We start from the raw sequence: 25,883 nt of genomic DNA, 5'->3' as shown, positions 1-25,883 counted from the left end.
ATTGGGGTCACTTTCACCTTGATTCACCTGGTCCGTCTATGTCTGTAGCAGGTGTCCTTAATGTTTTTGTCCACTCAGTGTATATACATACACCTCAATTACATAGCTAACTCTCATTATCCTCTCCCTCTCTCCCTCCCTCTTCACCCCCTCCATCTCTCCGTCTCCCAGAGATAATCCCAGTGTATGGCATGTCCAGCTACGTTGGCAGAGAGGAGAGCTATAACAAGCCCCAGCCGAAGAAGATGAAGGAGCAGAGACAGCTGGAGCGACAGAACAGACTCAACTCTCCTCCCTCCTCCCTGTACAAGTCTCTGGGCTCCAGCCACAATGGATACAGGTCAGTGAATAGTCCTGGTGTTAGAGACCGGTTCACCTAGTTTGAGACTACAGATGCGCCATCTTCATTTGAGCACTCCGTTGTCGCAGAGAGTTTTCCTGCGCTAGCAAGAAATGCTAACTTGCCGTGTGTTCGTGGTTTTAATAAGGCTTCTAAAGTTTGTCAATTTCACTTTAAAATGTCAGGCTTTATTTACCCTAACGAAAAATGTGTCAACCCCTACAAAAATGTCCATTATTTATGATCCACATAATAATTCACATTTCCTGTTGCTGCAGGATTATCTTCCTGCTGTGAGAAACTGTAGGTACAGTAATACGTAAACACTAGATACAATACTAGTTACAATACTAGTTAGAGACTAGTTACAATACTAGTTAGAACATAGAGACTAGTTTTCTAGCTTTCTCTACAAGTGTGAAAGGATTAACCTTATAATTAGAGACAAGTTACAGACTAGTTAGTAGTTTAGACTAGTTACTGGTTTTACTAGTGATCAACATGATCTACAAGTCTGAGATATATAGCCATAATGCAGACAGGAGAGACACTATAGACAAGTTACAGACTTTGACCAGACATTGTTTTCCTATAGAAGTTACAGACTTTGACCAGACATTGTTTTCCTATAGAAGTTAGACTTTGACCAGACATTGTTTTCCTATAGAAGTTAGACTTTGACCAGACATTGTTTTCCTATAGAAGTTAGACTTTGACCAGACATTGTTTTCCTATAGAAGTTAGACTTTGACCAGACATTGTTTTCCTATAGAAGTTAGACTTTGACCAGACATTGTTTTCCTATAGAAGTTAGACTTTGACCAGACATTGTTTTCCTATAGAGTTAGACTTTGACCAGACATTGTTTTCCTATAGAAGTTAGACTTTGACCAGACATTGTTTTCCTATAGAAGTTAGACTTTGACCAGACATTGTTTTCCTATAGAAGTTAGACTTTGACCAGACATTGTTTTCCTATAGAAGTTATAGACTTTGACCAGACATTGTTTTCCTATAGAAGTTAGACTTTGACCAGACATTGTTTCGCTATAGAAGTTAGACTTTGACCAGACATTGTTTTCCTATAGAAGTTAGACTTTGACCAGACATTGTTTTCCTATAGAAGTTATAGACTTTGACCAGACATTGTTTTCCTATAGAAGTTAGACTTTGACCAGACATTGTTTTCCTATAGAAGTTAGACTTTGACCAGACATTGTTTTCCTATGGGAGGATGAGGTTGTCTAAAACACATGCAAACTATTTGACTCTGTTTTAAGAGCATGTGTTGGGTCTATTGTCATTGTAAAGTCTACTGAGATGCTTTCCATGCAGTTTTTGTCAATAAAGTTTGGTTGTATTTGATTGGTTACAGCGGGAAGAGCCACGTCCCTTCGCTAGGGTCATTGGGGTCAATGGGCGGAGCTAACAGTCCAGGAGGGAAGAAGCCGGAACGACGACAACTACGGAGCAGCCCAAGGAGCAACGAGCCAGACACACACACACAATCACCGCAAGGTAAACACAAGCACACACACGCAGGCACACACACACACACACACACACACACCACACACACACACACACACAGATAAGTGAATATTCATCAGATGTCTCTCTCTCTTTTCTTCTCAATGAAAGAGAGAAAAAGATGAATGGTGTCTTACTGAGGTGGAGAGGAGAGGTGGAGAGAGAGGGAGGGGGAGAGAAGGGGTTGTCTAGGTAACCACATAGCTGAGTCTTTCCCGAGACCTATCGGTTTCTCCCTCTACAATACTGGCCTTGTCTGGGAGGGGGGGGGGGCAGGATAGGAGAGAGGAGAGGTAGTGAGGAGAGGAGTGGAGGTGAGGGGAGTAAGGGGGAGAGAGGGAAGAGGGGTGAGGTACAGTACATATCTGTTGAGTCCTGGTCTCCATGAAGGAACCCTTTGAGCTCCCTTTCAAACACACACATCTCTATCTCTCTGGCCTGTGTGCAGAGGTGGTGACAGACAGGCCTGCTGAGAGACACCAGAGTTAATCCCAAAGAAGCAGGCCAAACCACCTCTCAGACCCCCATTTCAGCTTTGGACCAGCCCGGCTGTACAGTCCAGGGGCAGGGGAATGTTCCATTGAGGCCAGGTGTAAGGGGTGTTTGTTGGGCTGGGTGGTGACATCATGGAAAGAGAGAAAGCCTGATGAGCTTTGATCAACTCAGTATCTTCACACACACACACGTACAGTACATGTCAGTGTATGTCTAGGAGTATCTGTGTCTTTCTGATGGTCTAGCAGGGTCTCAGTTCTGGACTGGAGATCAGGCTGACTCGGCTACAACACACACACACACACACACACACAGACACGCACACACACCCCGTGACTGGGCTTCCTCTAAAACAATCAGAGCATGAGAGAGGGAGAAAAAAGAGAAGAGTATGATAGAGGGACAGGGGAATCAAAAGTGAGAACAGAGAATATGAGAGCAAATGAAAAGCTCGGAGGTAGATTGAGTGGAGAGAAAGATGGTAGAGAGAGTGAGAGGGGGATGAGAGACAAAGGGAGAGAAAGATGGTAGAGAGAGTGAGAGGGGGATGAGAGACAAAGGGAGAGAAAGAGAGATATAGAAAGGACTGAGAGAGAGAACATTCCATCTGTCTAATCTACTGCTTGGCCCTCTGCTTTCAACCATGAGTATCTCACACACACACACACACACACACACACACACACACACACACACACACACACACACACACACACTGTCTGGAACACCAGACAGGGTTCACACTCACACACAAACACACCCACGCTGTAGACTTTGCTCTGTGCCCTCCTGGACGTGTGTGTTTGTGTGTCTATTGGCTAATGTACTATATCCCAGTAATGTGCTTGGCTACCAGTCAGTCAAGACAGTCAGTAAAGCCCACCGCTCTTCCTTAGAACTGAGCCGCTCTAAACACAATCAGATGTGCCTCTGTCCTCCATGATGGATCTACGTCAGCGGCGCAGTTTATCTGTAGAGAACAGTGATTTCAGGAAACTGATGTCCCATGGTGGATCAACGCCAGCGTTGCAGTTTCTCAGTAGAGCTTAGATTTCAACTGAAACAGATGTGCCTTTGTCCGCCATGTTGGTTCTACGTCATCATAACTGCAGCACCTTTCTGTGATTCTAGTGGTGCTTTCAAGATGACGTCAGTAGTCTTCGGGTCAGAAGGTTGGAGCCCTAGAAAGATGTCCAAGTTCCCGACTTGGCATTCCGAGTTGGATGACCATTTACTCGGAGTTCACAGCTGTCTTGAATGTACTGAATTCCGAAGTCAGAGATTTCTGAGTTCCGAGTTGTTTTGAACGTGGCATCATTTCTATGTAGAGAGCAGTGATTTGAGGAAAATGACGTGGCCAGTCCATGTTGGTTATACTGTAGAATGGGTACTTTGAGGAGAGGAGGAAAGGGGGAGGAAAGGAGAGAAAAGGAGTGGAAAGAAAATAGACGTCTCCTGACACGTTTAAAACAAAAGACTTTGATGTAAGATGATGTCATCCAGAGAGAGACAGAGAGAGAGAGAGAGAGAGCTGTAAGTGCTCGTTTAGTTCATTAACACATCTGACCCCTGACCTTAGCATGACTCAGGCCTTTTAAAATAAACCACACCGTTATAGTGACTCTCTGTAAGTGTGTACGCTCTCCCACCTTCCATGATTTTGCATGTGTTCCTATGGTAATAGCCCCCCCCCCACCTAAATAAGGGCCTGCTTGCCTGCCTGTCTGTGTCAGCTGGTTCAAGGAGTACAAGTCCAGTCTGACTCAGTCTTGTTCTTACAAGTCTCTCTTACACACATCTGCACAATGTTGGCTAGTGCAGAGCCAGAGATGCATATCATCAGGCCATCATTACCATCTGATCTACAGCTGAAGTCGAAAGTCTACATACACCTTAGCCAAATACATTTAAACTCAGTTTTTCACAATTCCTGACATTTACTCCAAGTAAAACGGCCCTGTCTTAGGTCAGTAAGGATCACCACTTTATTTTAAGAATGTGAAATGTCAGAATGATAGTAGAGAGAATGATTTATTTCAGCTTTTATTTCTTTCATCACATTCCCAGTGGGTCAGACGTTGGTAGCATTGCCTTTAAATTGTTTAACTTGGGTCAAAAGTTTCGGGTAGCCTTCCACAAGCTTCCCACAATAAGTTGGTTGAATTTTGGTCCATTCCTCCTGACAGAGCTGGTGTAACTGAGTCAGGTTTATAGGCCTCGCACATGCTTTTTCAGTTCTGCCCACATTTTCTATGGGATTGACGTCAGGGCTTTGTGATGGCCACTCCAATACCTTGACTTTATTGTCCTTAAAGCCATTTTTCCACAACTTTGGAAGTATGCTTGGGGTCATTGTCCATTTGGAAGACCCATTTGCAACCAAGCTTTAACTTCCTGACTGATGTCTTGAGATGTTGCTTCAATATATCCACATAATTTTCTTTCCTCATGATGCCATCTATTTTGTGAAGTGCACCAGTCCCTCCTGCAGCAAAGCACCCCCACAACATGATGCTGCCACCCCTGTGCTTCATGGTTGGGATGGTGTTCTTCGGCTTGCAAGCCTCCCCCTTTTTCCTCCAAACATAATGATGGTCATTATGGCTAAAAAGTTCTATTTTTGTTTCATCAGACCAGAGGACATTTCTCCAAAAAGTACGATCTTTGTCCCCATGTGCATTTGCAAACTGTAGTCTGGCTTTTTTATGGCGGTTTTGGAGCAGTGGCTCCTTCCTTGATGAGTGACCTTTCAGTTCATGTTGATATAGGACTTGTTTTACTGTGGATATAGATACTTTTGTACCTGTTTCCTCCAGCATCTTCACAAGGTCCTTTGCTGTTGTTCTGGGATTGATTTGCACTTTTCGCACCAAAATACGTTCATCTCTAGGAGACAGAACGCATCTCCTTCCTGAGCGGGATGACAAATATATTTTCTGAGGTCTTGGCTGATTTCTTTGGATTTTCCCATGATGTCAAGCAAAGAGGCACTGAGTTTGAAGGTAGGCCTTGAAATATATCCACAGGTACACCTCCAACTTTACATTTACATTACATTTAAGTCATTTAGCAGACACTCTTATCCAGAGCGACTTACAAATTGGTGCGTTCACCTTAAGACATCCAGTGGAACAGCCACTTTACAATAGTGCATCTAAATCTTTTAAGGGGGGGGTGAGAAGGATTACTTTATCCTATCCTAGGTATTCCTGAAAGAGGTGGGGTTTCAGGTGTCTCCGGAAGGTGGTGATTGACTCCGCTGTCCTGGCATCGTGAGGGAGTTTGTTCCACCATTGGGGGGCCAGAGCAGCGAACGGTTTTGACTGGGCTGCGCGGGAACTGTACTTCCTCAGTGGTAGGGAGGCGAGCAGGCCAGAGGTGGATGAACGCAGTGCCCTTGTTTGGGTGTAGGGCCTGATCAGAGCCTGGAGGTACTGAGGTGCCGTTCCCCTCACAGCTCCGTAGGCAAGCACCATGGTCTTGTAGCGGATGCGAGCTTCAACTGGAAGCCAGTGGAGAGAGCGGAGGAGCGGGGTGACGTGAGAGAACATGGGAAGGTTGAACACCAGACGGGCTGCGGCGTTCTGGATGAGTAATCAAATGATGTCAATTAGACTATCAGAAGCTTCTAAAGCCATGACATCATTTTCTGGAATTTTCCAAGCTGTTTAAAGGCACAGTCAACTTAGTGTATGTAAACTTCTGACCCACTGGAATTGTGATACAGTGAATTATAAGTGAAATAATCTGTCTGTAAACAATTGTTGGAAAAATGACTTGTGTCATGCACAAAGTAGATGTCCTAAACGACTTGCCAAAACTAGTTTGTTAACAAGAAATGTGTGGAGTGGTTGAAAAACGAGTTTCAATGACTCCAATCTAAGTGTATGTATATTTACAACTTCAACTGTAGATTAATTAATGATCTTAAGAACAGTGATATTAACACATTTCCTTTTGGTCGGCTGGTCGGCTGGGTTGAAACTGTACTTCTACCATCTCAGAGTTCCCAATGCTTCAGCCAACACACACACACACACACACACACACACACACACACACACACACACACACACACACACACACACACACACACACTGTTGCCTACCAGGAAGAGCGGCAGAATTCCTGTGTCTTTTGGCACCTCACACACCTCCTCTATGAAGGTATGGCTGGACACACACACTAATCTTGTCTGTATACCATGGTCTCTGTCCATGAGAACTAAACTGTCACCATGACTACAAACCTTCTCAGACAGGTCTCAACGTGTGGGTGTGTGGGTGTGTGTGTGTGTGGTAACAATTAGGGTTATGGTTAGGGTTATGGGTTAGAGAAAATAGGATTTTGAATGGAAATACATTTGATGTCCCCACAAGGATAGAAAAATGTGTGTGTGTGTGTGTGTGTGTGTGTGTGTGTGTGTGTGTTAAGGAGGCCAGCTGTTGAGCAGATGGAATGCTCACTATGCATAGATGAAAACGCTGTGGAACTCACCCTGCAGGCTTCTTTTTCTATCGCTCTGTTTCTCTCTCTCATTCTCCTTTTGTTCTCTTTATCTTATATCTCTCTCACCCTCTATCGCTACAGTGCCCCCTTCAAAAAGAAAATCTAATTTAGCATATTTTTGATAGTGAATAATATCAGATCTTCAACCAAAACCTAGTTGGGAACCTGAGTGAACAAATACATACTTATTTAATTTATTTCATAAATAAATTTATGCAAAAATGTATGCTTGACCATTGGTGTAAGGTTCTTACTGTGGAATGCAGTGCTTGGTTTTCGCCAGGCACAATGGGACCCATGTCGTCCAAAAAGTTCTGCAGGAGAATTCTACAGGAGAATGTCAGGTCATCCGTCTGTGAGCTGAAGCTAATGACCCGCAGCTGGGTCATGCAGCAAGACAATGATCCAAAACACACAATCAAGTCTACATGAAAATGTCTAAAAAGCAAAACATTTGAAGTTTTGGAATGGACCAGTCAAAGTCCAGACCTAATGATCCCAATCGAGATGTTGTGGCAGGATTTGAAACAAGCAGTTTAAGCAGTTCTGCATGTAAGAGTGGGACACAATTCCTCCAGAGCGACGTGAGAGACAACTACAGGAAGCGTTTGGTTGCAGTCATCGACTTATTGAGGAGGAAATGACTTTTTCACACGGGGGGAATTGGTCGTTGCATAACTTTCTTAATTAAATAAATGAAATAAGTATCCATTTTTTTTGTTATTAGTAAACTCAGGTCCCCTTAATCTAATATTAGGTTTTGGATGAAGATCTGATAACATTCAGTGTCAACAATATGCTAAAATCAGAATGGGGGCAAATAGCTTTTCATGTCTCTGTGCCTCTCTTTCTTTGTCTCTGTATCTCCCTCTCTCCTCCGTTCCTTCAATTCATTATTTCTAGTTTCTAAAAGGATATTTTTTTACACCATCTTAAATAAGCATGCCCCATTCAGCAATTTAGAACCAGGGACAGATATAGCCCTTGGTTCACTCCAGACCTGACTGCCCTTGACCAGCACAAAAACGTCCTGTGGCGTACTGCATTAGCATGGAATAGTCCCCGCGATATGCAACTTTTCAGGGAAGTTAGGAACCAATATACACAGTCAGTTAGGAAAGCTAAGGCTAGCTTTTTCAAACAGAAATTTGTATCCTGTAGTACAAACTCAAAAAAGTTCTGGGACACTGTAAAGTCCATGGAGAATAAGAGCACCTCCTCCCAGCTGCCCACTGCTCTGAAGATAGGAAACACTGTCACCACCGATAAATCCACTATAATTGAGAATTTCAATAAGCATTTTTCTACGGCTGGCCATGCTTTCCATCTGGCTACCCCTACCCCGGTCAACAGCCCTGCACCCCCCACAACAACTTGCCCAAACCTCCCCCATTTCTCCTTCACCCAAATCCAGATAGTTGATGTTCTGAAAGAGCTGCAAAATCTGGACCCCTACAAATCAGCCGGGCTAGACAATCTGGACCCCTACAAATCAGCCGGGCTAGACAATCTGGACCCCTACAAATCAGCCGGGCTAGACAATCTGGACCCCTACAAATCAGCCGGGCTAGACAATCTGGACCCCTACAAATCAGCTGGGCTCCAGACGAGCTTCAATGCCATACAACTCTCCTTCTGTGGCCTCCAACTGCTCTTAAATGCTAGTAAAACTAAATGCATGCTCTTCAACCGATCGCTGCCCACACCTGCCCGCCCGTCCAGCATCACTACTCTGGACGGTTCTGACTTAGAATATGTGGACAACTACAAATACCTTGGTGTCTGGTTAGACTGTAAACTCTCCTTCCAGACTCACATTAAGCATCTCCATTCCAAAAACTACATCTAGAATTGGCTTCCTATTTTGCAACAAAGCATCCTTCACTCGTGCTGCCAAACATACCCTCGTAAAACCTACCGATCCTTGACTTTGGCGATGTGATTTACAAATTAGCCTCCAACACTCTACTCAACAAATTGGAAGCAGTCTATCACAGTGCCATCCGTTTTGTCACCAAAGCCCCATATACTACCCACCACTGCGACCTGTGTGCTCTCTTTGGCTGGTCCTCGCTTCATATTTGTCGCCAAACCCACTGGATCCAGGTAATCTAGAAGCCCCGCCTTATCTCAGCTCACTGGTCACCATAGCAGCACCCACCTGTAGCATGCGCTCCAGCAGGTATATTTCACTGATCACCCCCAAAGCCTATTCCTCCTTTGGCTGCGTTTCCTTGCAGTTCTCTGCTGCCAATGACTGGAACAAGTTGCAAAAATCGCTGAAGCTGGAGACTCATATCTCCCTCACTAACTTTAAGCATCAGCTGTCAGAGCAGCTCACAGATCATTGCAACTGTACACAGCCCATCTGTAAATAGCCCATCCAACTACCTCATCCCCATATTGTTATTATTATTATTTTTATCCTTTGCAAGAGACCAGAGGTGGAGGAATGGGGGGCTTGGGTTGGGATGTAGGGTTTGAGCAGAGCCTGAAGGTAGATAGTTCCCCTTGCTGCTCAGTAAGCCAGCACCAGGGTCTTGAAGATGACCCCTCACAAACCCTGTACTCCTCCTCTCTGCTTTCCTCACTTTTCTCTCCATCCTGATAAACATCCCTTCTTCTCTTCTCCTCCTCCGCTCCTCTTCTGTGTTCTAATCCCTCTCTTTCTCTCTCTCTCTCTCTCTTTCTTTCTCTCTCTCTGAAACACAAACCATTTCTGGGTAATTTAGTAAACTCTGCTCTGATGGAGAAAGCAGCTCTGCTCCTGTCTGAAGCGTCTCTGGTATAGGGATTACACACACACTACACACTACACACACACACTACACACACACACTACACACAACTTCCATTGCACGCACAAACACACACACACACGCACGCACGCACGCACACACACACACACATACCAGCGCTAATCCCGACCCATTCCTAAATCACCCGTAGACATGCTCTGCCACTGGATGTGTGTGTGTGTGTGTGTGTGTGTGTGTGTGTGGCAGAGACTGGAACCGGCCCACTGTTTTATGAGCAGCCAACAGAACAGAGGGCAGACCTAGGCAGTAATCCAGGTTGGGGTCTGTACATACTGTACGTACAGTATATGACACAGCTCAGCCTGCCCTCTGGTGGTGCTTAGCTGTAATTTCACCCTCTCACACAAGGGCAGAAACACACTAGTTGGTGGTAATGTTGTGTCTGTCCTCTTTCCTCAGATCACGACTCGGAGGCAAAGAGAGTTCAGGAAGTGCTCTACGCCATCGACAAACCACAGGTCAGTCACACACATACACGCACGCACGCAGACACACACACTCACTCACACGCACACTTGCAGACAAAGACATCTGTACCTAAAGGTGTCTTCCTCACAGAGCAGTATGTCCTTTGGAGCCCAAAACACCTGCAGTCCCCAACCTGACCACACAGGGGCAGTATTGTACCACCTCATCACACAGAACTAGGGCCACAACACTACCGGTAATTTACCAAAGTTACCGGAATCTTCAGTAATTTTGGTAATTAACAGAAAATCTATGGCAGTCAATCGAAACTTTGGTCATTTATACTTGAAAAACTTTTTTTTATTCTTCATATATAGTATTAATTTGTTAAATCTGTGTCCATATTGTCCATGAGTTCAAGAGAAAAGAGCCTAATTAATGAACAAAAAGGATCTAATCAACAATGCCATTATTTTCTACTACCTCTGCAACTCTATTGACTGTGTTCACAACTGTCAGTTTGATGCAAAAACATTGACAAAAACAAATATTGACATAGTAAAATAAATTAAAGTGGGTTAAAAAATATATAAAGGTTATTTCATGCTGAAACCCTCATATTAAACACCAATGTTATTCAATAAGTTGATTGTTTATATTGTCACGAACCTGCTCAAAGCCCGTAACAAAAGGGAGACAACGTGGAGATAAGGAGTAACAGAACATATATTTATTAAATAAGTAACTAAGTATAATATACAATGGTGTGTGTAATCAGTAATCAGTAGTGTAAGTGAGTGTTTTGCATGCATGAATGTGATAATGCAGGGTGTTGAAAGGTGCCAAAGCAAACAACCAAAAGGCCACCAAGATACACAACTAAATCTGTAAAGGTGTCTGCATGGAGAGAGTCTCTTCCATGAATGTGGAAGAGGTCTATTTATCCTGGGACACACCCGGCCCAGGTGTTTCCCATGTAGCTGACGACCCTCCCAACTCCGCCCACCGGCATCCTAATAAGGAAACAAGAACAAAGAGAGAATACGGCAGACAGAGTGGGAGGGTCGTCCCAATATTTAGGATAATGTTTCACAGCTTTGTCATTCTATTTTTTTATTTTAAGATCTTATTTGAATTAGATGTCTTGTGATAAGGCCATATAGATGACTTGATAAGGCCACACAGAGGGGCGGAGGTACCCAAAAGGAGAACTAGATGTCTTGTGATAAGGCCAACAGAGGGGCGGAGGTAAAAAGGAGAACTAGATGACCCTTGTGATAAGGCCACACAGAGGGGTGGAGGTACCCAAAAGGAGAACTAGATGACTTGTGATAAGGCCACACAGAGGGGCGGAGGTAAAAAGGAGAACTAGATGTCTTGTGATAAGGCCACACAGAGGGCGGAGGTACCCAAAAGGAGAACTAGATGATGATAAGGCCACACCACACAGAGGGGCTAGAGGTAAAAAGTATGAGATAAGGCCAGAGAGGGGCTGAGGTCAAAAGTTGTCTTAAGGCCAGAGGCTTCCACAGAGGGGTTGAGAAAAAGGAGAGAGATGTCATAAGGCCACACAGAGGGGCGGAGGTACCCAAAAGGAGAACTAGATGTCTTGTGATAAGGCCACACAGAGGGGCGGAGGTATGAACTAGATGTCTTGTGATAAGGCCACACAGAGGCGGAGGTCAGTGATGTCTTGTGATGGCCACACAGAGGCGGAGGTGGAGAACTTGTCTTGTCCCCACACAGAGGGGCGGAGGTTGGGAGAACTAGATGTCAGTGGATGTAGGTTTGTCCCACAGGGCAGATTGGGAGAATTCAGTGGATGGCCACACAGAGGGCGGAGGTACCCAAAAGTTTGTCCCCAGGGTAGATTGGGTAGATGTCAGTGGATAAGGCCACCCCAGGGCGGAGAGGTACCCAAGGAGAACTAGATGACTTGTGATAAGGCCACATAGGGCGGAGGTACCCAAAGGAGTATAAGGCCACACAGAGAGGCGGAGGTCAGGCCACACAGGATGTAGATGTTTGTCCCAAGGCCACACAGATTGGGAGGTCAAAAGTGAGAACTAGATGTCTTGTGATAAGGCCACACAGAGGCCCAAAAGGAGAACTAGATGTCTTGTGATAAGGCCACACAGGGGCGGAGGTACCCAAAAGGAGAACTATGACTTGTCAGTGGAGGTACCCAAAAGGAGAACTAGATGACTTTGTCCCCAGGGCTAGATGTCTTGTGATAGATTATATCAATCCAGTAACCCATAAACGTTTCCAGTACTATACCCTGTGGCAACCCTTACTCTACAAGACCCTACAATGGATCTTCTGAACAGTATTGATGAGGAACACACTAGAAGTTGAGAGAGAGAGACTGTATTGTCTTCTAGAGGCTTCTAGGGGATGAGACAGTCTTCAGTGTTCTGGGGTGTGGTTTGTCCCCAGGGCAGATTGGGTATTCAGTGGATGTGGTTTGTCCCCAGGGCAGATTGGGTATTCAGTGGATGTGGTTTGTCCCCAGGGCAGATTGGGTATTCAGTGGATGTGGTTTGTCCCCAGGGCAGATTGGGTATTCAGTGGATGTGGTTTGTCCCCAGGGCAGATTGGGTATTCAGTGGATGTGGTTTGTCCCAAGGGCAGATTGGGTATTCAGTGGATGTGGTTTGTCCCAGGGCAGATTGGGTATTCAGTGGATGTGGTTTGTCCCAAGGGCAGATTGGGTATTCAGTGGATGTGGTTTGTCCCCAGGGTAGATTGGGTATTCAGTGGATGTTGTTTGTCCCCAGGGCAGATTGGGTAGTCAGTGGATGTGGTTTGTCCCCAGGGCAGATTGGGTATTCAGTGGATGTGGTTTGTCCCCAGGGTAGATTGGGTAGTCAGTGGATGTGGTTTGTCCCAAGGGCAGATTGGGTAGTCAGTGGATGTGGTTTGTCCCCAGGGCAGAATGGGTATTCAGTGGATGTGGTTTGTCCCCAAGGCAGATTGGGTATTCAGTGGATGTGGTTTGTCCCCAGGGCAGATTGGGTAGTCAGTGGATGTGGTTTGTCCCCAGGGCAGATTGGGTAGTCAGTGGATGTGGTTTGTCCCCAGGGCAGATTGGGTAGTCAGTGGATGTGGTTTGTCCCCAGGGCAGATTGGGTATTCAGTGGATGTGGTTTGTCCCCAGGGCAGATTGGGTAGTCAGTGGATGTGGTTTGTCCCCAGGGCAGATTGGGTAGTCAGTGGATGTGGTTTGTCCCCAGGGCAGATTGGGTATTCAGTGGATGTGGTTTGTCCCAGGGCAGATTGGGTATTCAGTGGATGTGGTTTGTCCCCAGGGCAGATTGGGTATTCAGTGGATGTGGTTTGTCCCCAAGGCAGATTGGGTATTCAGTGGATGTGGTTTGTCCCCAGGGAAGATTGGGTATTCAGTGAATGTGGTTTGTCCCCAGGGCAGATTGGGTATTCAGTGGATGTGGTTTGTCCCCAGGGCAGATTGGGTATTCAGTGGATGTGGTTTGTCCTGTGGGCAGATTGGGTAGTCAGTGGATGTGGTTTGTCCCAGGGCAGATTGGGTATTCAGTGGATGTGGTTTGTCCCAGGGCAGATTGGGTATTTCAGTGGATGTGGTTTGTCCCCAGGGCAGATTGGGTATTCAGTGGATGTGGTTTGTCCCCAGGGCAGATTGGGTATTCAGTGGATGTGGTTTGTCCCCAGGGCAGATTGGGTATTCAGTGGATGTGGTTTGTCCCCAGGGCAGATTGGGTATTCAGTGGATGTGGTTTGTCCCTAGGGCAGATTGGGTATTCAGTGGATGTGGTATGTCCCCAGGGCAGATTGGGTATTCAGTGGATGTGGTTTGTCCCCAGGGCAGATTGGGTAGTCAGTGGATGTGGTTTGTCCCCAGGGCAGATTGTGTGTGTGGTGTCTTGATGAATGACACCCGGTGTTAAATCACTCCGCTGTGTGTCTTTCCCCGATGGGGTTTGGGTAAATGTTTCTGTGTGTGTGTGTGTGTGTGTGTGTGTGTGTGTGTGTGTGTAGAGACAGTGGTTGATGGGGTGATTGTTTCAGTACCTGTGTGTGTGTGTGTGTGTGTGTGTGTGTGTGTGTGTGTGTGTGTGTGTGTGTAGAGACAGTGGTTGATGGGGTGATTGTTTCAGTACCTGTGTGTATGTGTGTGTGTGTGTGTGTGTGTGTGTGGAGACAGTGGTTGATGGGGTGATTGTTTCAGTACCTGTGTGTGTGTGTGTGTGTGTGTGTGTAGAGACAGTGGTTGATGGGGTGATTGTTTCAGCCTGTGTGTGTGTGTGTGTGTGTGTGTGTGTGCGTGTGTGTGTGTAGAGACAGTGGTTGATGGGGTGATTGTTTCAGTGCCAGGGTGTGGGTAAATGTTTCTTCTACTCAGACTGTAATTTCACCGACCCAGCATCCGTGACAGGGATGAACTGGAACATAAACTGATAGGAACTTTGTGTGTGTGTGTGTGTGTGTTATCTAACGTGTGTGTGGTGTTCCAGGTGTCCAACGTGCACGCGCGGGGTGCTAGGTTGTCCTGGGCTCCCCCGGTTGGGCTGGTGAACCGGTTCAGCAACAGCCAGTCTCTCACCTATGAGGTCTCTCTGTCCGACAAGGGACGGGACGGCAAATACAGACTTATATACAGGTAAAACACACCTAACTCTCATCCTGACTAGCAGGTAAAACACACCTAACTCTCATCCCGACTAGCAGGTAAAACACACCTAACTCTCATCCCGACTAGCAGGTAAAACACACCTATCTCTGATCCTGACTAGCAGGTAAAACACACCTAACTCTCATCCTGACTAGCAGGTAAAACACACCTAACTCTGATCCCGACTAGCAGGTAAAACACACCTAACTCTGATCCCGACTAGCAGGTAAAACACACCTATCTCTGATCCCGACTAGCAGGTAAAACACACCTAACCCTGATCCCGACTAACAGGTAAAACACACCTAACTCTGATCCCGACTAGCAGGTAAAACACACCTATCTCTGATCCCGACTAGCAGGTAAAACACACCTAACTCTGATCCCGACTAGCAGGTAAAACACACCTAACTCTCATCCCGACTAGCAGGTAAAACACACCTAACTCTCATCCCGACTAGCAGGTAAAACACACCTAACTCTGATCCTGACTAGCAGGTAAAACACACCTAACTCTCATCCCGACTAGCAGGTAAAACACACCTAACTCTGATCCCGACTAGCAGGTAAAACACACCTAACTCTGATCCCGACTAGCAGGTAAAACACACCTAACTCTGATCCCGACTAGCAGGTAAAACACACCTAACTCTGATCCCGACTAGCAGGTAAAACACACCTATCTCTGGTCCCGACTAGCAGGTAAAACACACCTAACTCTGATCCTGACTAGCAGGTAAAACACACCTAACTCTGATCCTGACTAGCAGGTAAAACACACCTATCTCTGATCCCGACTAGCAGGTAAAACACACCTAACTCTGATCCCGACTAGCAGGTAAAACACACCTAACTCTGATCCCGACTAGCAGGTAAAACACACCTAACTCTGATCCCGACTAGCAGGTAAAACACACCTAACTCTCATCCCGACTAGCAGGTAAAACACACCTAACTCTGATCCCGACTAGCAGGTAAAACACACCTAACTCTGATCCTGACTAGCAGGTAAAACACACCTAACTCTGATCCTGGCTAGCAGGTAAAACACACCTAACTCTGATCCTGACTAGTAGGTAAAACACACCTATCTCTGATCCTGGCTAGCAGGTAAAACACACCTATCTCTGATCCTGACTAGTATGTAAAACACACCTATCTCTGATCCCGACTAGCAGGTAAAACACACCTAACTCTCATCTCGACTAGCATGTAAAACACACCTATCTCTGAATCCTGACTAGCAGGTAAAACACACCTAACTCTGAATCCTGACTAGTATGTAAAACACACCTATCTCTGAATCCTGACTAGCAGGTAAAACACACCTAACTCTGAATCCTGACTAGCAGGTAAAACACACCTATCTCTGAATCCTAACTAGCAGGTAAAACACACCTATCTCTGATCCTGACTGGCAGGTAAAACACACCTATCTCTGATCCTGACTAGCAGGTAAAACACACCTATCTCTGATCCTGACTAGCAGGTAAAACACACCTATCTCTGAATCCTGACTAGCAGGTAAAACACACCTATCTCTGAATTCTGACTAGCAGGTAAAACACACCTCTCTGGTCCCGACTAGCAGGTAAAACACACCTAACTCTGATCCTGACTAGCAGGTAAAACACACCTAACTCTGATCCCGACTAGCAGGTAAAACACACCTAACTCTGATCCCGACTAGCAGGTAAAACACACCTCTCTGGTCCCGACTAGCAGGTAAAACACACCTAACTCTGATCCCGACTAGCAGGTAAAACACACCTAACTCTCATCCCGACTAGCAGGTAAAACACACCTAACTCTCATCCCGACTAGCAGGTAAAACACACCTAACTCTGATCCCGACTAGCAGGTAAAACACACCTAACTCTGATCCCGACTAGCAGGTAAAACACACCTAACTCTCATCCCGACTAGCAGGTAAAACACACCTAACTCTGATCCCGACTAGCAGGTAAAACACACCTAACTCTGATCCCGACTAGCAGGTAAAACACACCTAACTCTGATCCCGACTAGCAGGTAAAACACACCTAACTCTCATCCCGACTAGCAGGTAAAACACACCTAACTCTGATCCCGACTAGCAGGTAAAACACACCTCTCTGGTCCCGACTAGCAGGTAAAACACACCTAACTCTGATCCTGACTAGCAGGTAAAACACACCTAACTCTGATCCCGACTAGCAGGTAAAACACACCTCTCTGGTCCCGACTAGCAGGTAAAACACACCTAACTCTGATCCCGACTAGCAGGTAAAACACACCTAACTCTCATCCCGACTAGCAGGTAAAACACACCTAACTCTGATCCCGACTAGCAGGTAAAACACACCTAACTCTGATCCCGACTAGCAGGTAAAACACACCTAACTCTGATCCCGACTAGCAGGTAAAACACACCTAACTCTGATCCCGACTAGCAGGTAAAACACACCTAACTCTCATCCCGACTAGCAGGTAAAACACACCTAACTCTGATCCCGACTAGCAGGTAAAACACACCTAACTCTGATCCCGACTAGCAGGTAAAACACACCTAACTCTCATCCCGACTAGCAGGTAAAACACACCTAACTCTCATCCCGACTAGCAGGTAAAACACACCTAACTCTGATCCCGACTAGCAGGTAAAACACACCTCTCTGGTCCCGACTAGCAGGTAAAACACACCTAACTCTCATCCCGACTAGCAGGTAAAACACACCTCTCTGGTCCCGACTAGCAGGTAAAACACACCTAACTCTCATCCCGACTAGCAGGTAAAACACACCTCTCTGGTCCATACTAGCAGGTAAAACACACCTAACTCTGATCCCGACTAGCAGGTAAAACACACCTCTCTGGTCCCGACTAGCAGGTAAAACACACCTAACTCTGATCCTGACTAGCAGGTAAAACACACCTCTCTGGTCCCGACTAGCAGGTAAAACACACCTAACTCTGATCCTGACTAGCAGGTAAAACACACCTAACTCTGATCCCGACTAGCAGGTAAAACACACCTAACTCTGATCCCGACTAGCAGGTAAAACACACCTATCTCTGATCCTGACTAGCAGGTAAAACACACCTAACTCTGATCCTGTCTAGCAGGTAAAACACACCTAACTCTGATCCTGACTAGCAGGTAAAACACACCTAACTCTGATCCCGACTAGCAGGTAAAACACACCTAACTCTGATCCCGACTAGCAGGTAAAACACACCTAACTCTGATCCTGACTAGCAGGTAAAACACACCTAACTCTGATCCTGATCCACGATCCTAGCAGGTAAAACACACCTATCTCTGATCCCGACTAGTAGGTAAAACACACCTAACTCTGATCCTGACTAGCAGGTAAAACACACCTAACTCTGATCCTGACTAGCAGGTAAAACACACCTAACTCTGATCCCGACTAGCAGGTAAAACACACCTAACTCTGATCCTGACTAGCAGGTAAAACACACCTAACTCTGATCCCGACTAGCAGGTAAAACACACCTAACTCCTGACTGATCCACCTATCTCTGATCCTGACTAGCAGGTAAAACACACCTAACTCTGATCCTGACTAGCAGGTAAAACACACCTAACTCTGATCCTGACTAGCAGGTAAAACACACCTATCTCTGATCCTGACTAGCAGGTAAAACACACCTCTCTGAAAACACACCTCCCTGACTAGCAGGTAAAACACACCTAACTCTGATCCCGACTAGCAGGTAAAACACACCTAACTCTGATCCCGACTAGCAGGTAAAACACACCTAACTCTGGTCCCGACTAGCAGGTAAAACACACCTAACTCTGATCCCGACTAGCAGGTAAAACACACCTAACTCTCATCCCGACTAGCAGGTAAAACACACCTAACTCTCATCCCGACTAGCAGGTAAAACACACCTAACTCTGATCCCGACTAGCAGGTAAAACACACCTAACTCTGATCCCGACTAGCAGGTAAAACACACCTAACTCTGATCCCGACTAGCAGGTAAAACACACCTAACTCTGATCCCGACTAGCAGGTAAAACACACCTAACTCTGATCCCGACTAGCAGGTAAAACACACCTAACTCTGATCCCGACTAGCAGGTAAAACACACCTAACTCTCATCCCGACTAGCAGGTAAAACACACCTAACTCTGGTCCCGACTAGCAGGTAAAACACACCTAACTCTCATCCCGACTAGCAGGTAAAACACACCTATCTCTGAATCCTGACTAGCAGGTAAAACACACCTAACTCTCATCCCGACTAGCAGGTAAAACACACCTAACTCTGATCCCGACTAGCAGGTAAAACACACCTAACTCTGATCCCGACTAGCAGGTAAAACACACCTAACTCTGATCCCGACTAGCAGGTAAAACACACCTAACTCTGATCCCGACTAGCAGGTAAAACACACCTAACTCTGATCCCGACTAGCAGGTAAAACACACCTAACTCTGATCCTGACTAGCAGGTAAAACACACCTAACTCTGATCCTGACTAGCAGGTAAAACACACCTAACTCTGATCCTGACTAGCAGGTAAAACACACCTAACTCTGATCCCGACTAGCAGGTAAAACACACCTAACTCTGATCCTGACTAGCAGGTAAAACACACCTAACTCTGATCCCGACTAGCAGGTAAAACACACCTAACTCTGATCCTGACTAGCAGGTAAAACACACCTAACTCTGATCCTGACTAGCAGGTAAAACACACCTAACTCTGATCCCGACTAGCAGGTAAAACACACCTAACTCTGATCCCGACTAGCAGGTAAAACACACCTAACTCTGATCCCGACTAGCAGGTAAAACACACCTATCTCTGAAAACACACCTAACTCTGATCCCGACTAGCAGGTAAAACACACCTACTAGCAGGTAAAACACACCTAACTCTGATCCCGACTCCAGGTAAAACACACCTAACTAGCAGGTAAAACACACCTAACTCTCATCCCGACTAGCAGGTAAAACACACCTAACTCTGATCCCGACTAGCAGGTAAAACACACCTAACTCTGATCCCGACTAGCAGGTAAAACACACCTAACTCTCATCCCGACTAGCAGGTAAAACACACCTAACTCTGATCCCGACTAGCAGGTAAAACACACCTAACTCTGATCCCGACTAGCAGGTAAAACACACCTAACTCTCATCCCGACTAGCAGGTAAAACACACCTAACTCTGATCCCGACTAGCAGGTAAAACACACCTAACTCTGATCCCGACTAGCAGGTAAAACACACCTCTCTGGTCCCGACTAGCAGGTAAAACACACCTAACTCTCATCCCGACTAGCAGGTAAAACACACCTAACTCTGATCCCGACTAGCAGGTAAAACACACCTAACTCTGATCCCGACTAGCAGGTAAAACACACCTCTCTGGTCCCGACTAGCAGGTAAAACACACCTAACTCTCATCCCGACTAGCAGGTAAAACACACCTCTCTGGTCCCGACTAGCAGGTAAAACACACCTCTCTGGTCCCGACTAGCAGGTAAAACACACCTAACTCTGATCCCGACTAGCAGGTAAAACACACCTAACTCTGATCCCGACTAGCAGGTAAAACACACCTAACTCTGATCCCGACTAGCAGGTAAAACACACCTAACTCTGATCCTGACCAGGTAAAACTCTGATCCCGACTAGCAGGTAAAACACACCTAACTCTGATCCCGACTAGCAGGTAAAACACACCTAACTCTGATCCCGACTAGCAGGTAAAACACACCTAACTCTGATCCCGACTAGCAGGTAAAACACACCTAACTCTGATCCCGACTAGCAGGTAAAACACACCTAACTCTGATCCCGACTAGCAGGTAAAACACACCTAACTCTGATCCCGACTAGCAGGTAAAACACACCTAACTCTGATCCTGACTAGCAGGTAAAACACACCTAACTCTGATCCCGACTAGCAGGTAAAACACACCTAACTCTGATCCCGACTAGCAGGTAAAACACACCTATCTCTGATCCCGACTAGCAGGTAAAACACACCTAACTCTGATCCCGACTAGCAGGTAAAACACACCTAACTCTGATCCCGACTAGCAGGTAAAACACACCTAACTCTGATCCTGGCTAGCAGGTAAAACACACCTAACTCTGATCCTGACTAGCAGGTAAAACACACCTAACTCTGATCCTGAATAGCAGGTAAAACACACCTAACTCTGATCCTGGCTAGCAGGTAAAACACACCTAACTCTGATCCTGACTAGTAGGTAAAACACACCTATCTCTGATCCTGGCTAGCAGGTAAAACACACCTAACTCTCATCTCGACTAGCATGTAAAACACACCTATCTCTGAATCCTGACTAGTATGTAAAACACACCTATCTCTGATCCCGACTAGCAGGTAAAACACACCTAACTCTGAGTCCTGACTAGCAGGTAAAACACACCTATCTCTGAATCCTAACTAGCAGGTAAAACACACCTAACTCTGATCCTGACTAGCAGGTAAAACACACCTATCTCTGAATCCTGACTAGCAGGTAAAACACACCTAACTCTGAATCCTGACTAGCAGGTAAAACACACCTATCTCTGAATCCTAACTAGCAGGTAAAACACACCTATCTCTGAATCCTAACTAGCAGGTAAAACACACCTAACTCTGATCCTGGCTAGCAGGTAAAACACACCTATCTCTGAATCCTGACTAGCAGGTAAAACACACCTATCTCTGATCCTGACTAGCAGGTAAAACACACCTATCTCTGAATCCTGACTAGCAGGTAAAACACACCTAACTCTGAATCCTGACTAGCAGGTAAAACACACCTATCTCTGATCCTGACTAGCAGGTAAAACACACCTATCTCTGATCCTGACTAGCAGGTAAAACACACCTATCTCTGATCCTGACTGGCAGGTAAAACACACCTATCTCTGATCCTGACTAGCAGGTAAAACACACCTAACTCTGATCCTGGCTAGCAGGTAAAACACACCTATCTCTGAATCCTGACTAGCAGGTAAAACACACCTATCTCTGAATCCTGACTAGCAGGTAAAACACACCTATCTCTGAATCCTGACTAGCAGGTAAAACACACCTATCTCTGAATCCTGACTAGCAGGTAAAACACACCTAACTCTGAATCCTGACTAGCAGGTAAAACACACCTATCTCTGATCCTGACTAGCAGGTAAAACACACCTACCTCTGATCCTGGCTAGCAGGTAAAACACACCTATCTCTGAATCCTGACTAGCAGGTAAAACACACCTATCTCTGAATCCTGACTAGCAGGTAAAACACACCAATCTCTGAATTTTGACTAGCAGGTAAAACACACCTATCTCTGAACCCTGACTAGCAGGTAAAACACACCTAACTCTGAATCCTGACTAGCAGGTAAAACACACCTAACTCTGAATCCTGATTAGCAGGTAAAACACACCTAACTCTGAATCCTGACTAGCAGGTAAAACACACCTATCTCTGATCCTGACTAGCAGGTAAAACACACCTATCTCTGAATCCTGACTAGCAGGTAAAACACACCTATCTCTGAATCCTGACTAGCAGGTAAAACACACCTAACTCTGAATCCTGACTAGCAGGTAAAACACACCTAACTCTGAATCCTGACTAGCAGGTAAAACACACCTATCTCTGATCCTGACTAGCAGGTAAAACACACCTATCTCTGATCCTGACTAGCAGGTAAAACACACCTAACTCTGAATCCTGACTAGCAGGTAAAACACACCTATCTCTGATCCTGACTAGCAGGTAAAACACACCTATCTCTGATCCTGACTAGCAGGTAAAACACACCTATCTCTGATCCTGACTAGCAGGTAAAACACACCTATCTCTGATCCTGACTAGCAGGTAAAACACACCTATCTCTGATCCTGACTAGCAGGTAAAACACACCTAACTCTGATCCTGACTAGCAGGTAAAACACACCTATCTCTGATCCTGACTAGCAGGTAAAACACACCTATCTCTGATCCTGACTAGCAGGTAAAACACACCTATCTCTGATCCTGACTAGCAGGTAAAACACACCTATCTCTGAATCCTGACTAGCAGGTAAAACACACCTATCTCTGAATTCTGACTAGCAGGTAAAACACACCTATCTCTGAATCCTGACTAGCAGGTAAAACACACCTATCTCTGAATCCTGACTAGCAGGTAAAACACACCTATCTCTGATCCTGACTGGCAGGTAAAACACACCTATCTCTGATCCTGACTAGCAGGTAAAACACACCTAACTCTGATCCTGGCTAGCAGGTAAAACACACCTATCTCTGAATCCTGACTAGCAGGTAAAACACACCTATCTCTGAATCCTGACTAGCAGGTAAAACACACCTATCTCTGAATCCTGACTAGCAGGTAAAACACACCTATCTCTGAATTCTGACTAGCAGGTAAAACACACCTAACTCTGAATCCTGACTAGCAGGTAAAACACACCTATCTCTGATCCTGACTAGCAGGTAAAACACACCTACCTCTGATCCTGGCTAGCAGGTAAAACACACCTATCTCTGAATCCTGACTAGCAGGTAAAACACACCTATCTCTGAATCCTGACTAGCAGGTAAAACACACCAATCTCTGAATTTTGACTAGCAGGTAAAACACACCTATCTCTGAACCCTGACTAGCAGGTAAAACACACCTAACTCTGAATCCTGACTAGCAGGTAAAACACACCTAACTCTGAATCCTGATTAGCAGGTAAAACACACCTAACTCTGAATCCTGACTAGCAGGTAAAACACACCTATCTCTGATCCTGACTAGCAGGTAAAACACACCTATCTCTGAATCCTGACTAGCAGGTAAAACACACCCTATCTCTGAATCCTGACTAGCAGGTAAAACACACCTAACTCTGAATCCTGACTAGCAGGTAAAACACACCTAACTCTGAATCCTGACTAGCAGGTAAAACACACCTATCTCTGATCCTGACTAGCAGGTAAAACACACCTATCTCTGATCCTGACTAGCAGGTAAAACACACCTAACTCTGAATCCTGACTAGCAGGTAAAACACACCTATCTCTGATCCTGACTAGCAGGTAAAACACACCTATCTCTGATCCTGACTAGCAGGTAAAACACACCTATCTCTGATCCTGACTAGCAGGTAAAACACACCTATCTCTGATCCTGACTAGCAGGTAAAACACACCTATCTCTGATCCTGACTAGCAGGTAAAACACACCTAACTCTGATCCTGACTAGCAGGTAAAACACACCTATCTCTGATCCTGACTAGCAGGTAAAACACACCTAACTCTGAATCCTGACTAGCAGGTAAAACACACCTATCTCTGATCCTGACTAGCAGGTAAAACACACCTATCTCTGAATCCTGACTAGCAGGTAAAACACACCTAACTCCGAATCCTGACTAGCAGGTAAAACACACCTATCTCTGATCCTGACTAGCAGGTAAAACACACCTATCTCTGATCCTGACTAGCAGGTAAAACACACCTATCTCTGATCCTGACTAGCAGGTAAAACACACCTATCTCTGATCCCGACTAGCAGGTAAAACACACCTATCTCTGAATCCTGACTAGCAGGTAAAACACACCTATCTCTGAATCCTGACTAGCAGGTAAAACACACCTAACTCTGAATCCTGACTAGCAGGTGTGTATGAACGTTCCAGACTTTGAAGAACAACTGACGCAAACATAAACAGCTCACTTTCATCTCAAGTGTAAATTACATGAGTGTGTGTGTGTGTGTGTGTGTGTGTGTGTGTGTAGTGGAGAGGAGTTGGAGTGCCATCTAAAAGACCTGAGGCCAGCTTCAGACTATCACGTACGGTAAGAACACACACCTTCCGTCAGCAACACACACACTTTTTCACCACTTCTTTGCTATTGTGTTAATAAATGTGATTATTAATGTTTGTGTGTGTGTTTCAGAGTCAGCGCGGTGTGTAACTCTAACTTGAGGGGTGTGTGTTCGGAGACGGGGTCGTTCACAACACACACCTGCCCCCCTGACCTGCCCTTCCCCCCCAAACTGTCTCACCGCACCAAGAGCACCCTCACACTACAGTGGAAGGTACACACACACACACGCACACACACACTTTTAGTTCCTTTCATTGGACTTTCCGATTGTTTACGCTTGTACCAAAAGTGCCCCCCCATCCAGTCTATTTTAGATCCATCAGGGTGAGTGAATGAGTGCACACTTCAGAGACAGGGGAGTGAATGAGTGCACACTTCAGAGACAGGGGAGTGAATGAGTGCACACTTCAGGGACGAGGGCAGAGAATCTGGGTTCTATTTTGCTCTCAGGGAAGATCTGCTTCCTGGTGTTTTATGACATCGCTGTCCAGTCCTTCTCCATGTCATTCTGAGAGGGGGTTGGTCAGGATAGATGGCACTCTCATCCTCACCTCTATATAGATAGATCTGTCGGTGATATTCTGTCTTGGGTTCTGTCACGGCGTAAGGGCGGCGTGGAGAGTGACATCACTCACTCAGACAGGATATGAGGTCAGACTAATGAAAACACACAGGCCATTTCCTCTCTGTGACAGCCCCAGTTCATCCTCCTCTCCTCATCACGCACCCACGCGCGAGCACACACACACACACTCACACACACTCACACACTCTCACACACACTCATACACACTCACACACACACTCATACACACACACTTTCACACACACTCATACACACTCTCACACACACTCATACACACTCACACACTCTCCAGACAGCCCTATTTATTCTTCTCTTCTCTCGCCAGCCTCCGATCGACAACGGATCCAAAATCACAAACTACCTTCTTGAGTGGGACGAGGTACCACACACACACACACACACACTATTAATAATATACCATCTATTTCAAACGTACATAAAATCCCTCTCTCTCTCTCTCCTCTCGCTCTCTCCTCTCTCCTCTCACTCCTCTCTTTCCCCTCCTCTCTCTCTCCTCTCCTCTCTCTCCTCTCTTTCCCCTCTCCTCTCTCTCTCCTCTCCTCTTTCTCCTCTCCTCTCCTCTCCCCTCTCCTCTCTCCCTCTCTCTCCTCTCTCCCCTCTCCTCTCTCTCTCTCTCTTCCCCTCTCCTCTCACTCTCTCTCTCTCTCT

The 25,883-nt window shown here is 45.8% G+C and overlaps 1 protein-coding gene across 1 annotated transcript in view; it reads left to right on the top strand.

The window, feature by feature from the left end:
- The window catches only part of LOC115134167 (fibronectin type III domain-containing protein 3B-like), a 161,905-nt gene that overhangs the window by 63,198 nt on the left and 72,824 nt on the right, over positions 1-25,883 (top strand). Inside the window, 7 exon segments of the mRNA XM_065018861.1 lie at positions 172-340; positions 1,716-1,858; positions 10,093-10,151; positions 14,595-14,740; positions 24,536-24,595; positions 24,698-24,839; positions 25,540-25,593. Coding sequence (XP_064874933.1) covers positions 172-340; positions 1,716-1,858; positions 10,093-10,151; positions 14,595-14,740; positions 24,536-24,595; positions 24,698-24,839; positions 25,540-25,593 — 773 coding nt within the window.

The sequence above is a fragment of the Oncorhynchus nerka genome, linkage group LG5, assembly GCF_034236695.1.
Source record: "Oncorhynchus nerka isolate Pitt River linkage group LG5, Oner_Uvic_2.0, whole genome shotgun sequence".
In the NCBI taxonomy this organism is placed as follows: domain Eukaryota; kingdom Metazoa; phylum Chordata; class Actinopteri; order Salmoniformes; family Salmonidae; genus Oncorhynchus; species Oncorhynchus nerka.
The sequence above is the reverse complement of the archived record's forward strand: the minus strand, read 5'-3'. Positions and strand labels throughout refer to the sequence as shown.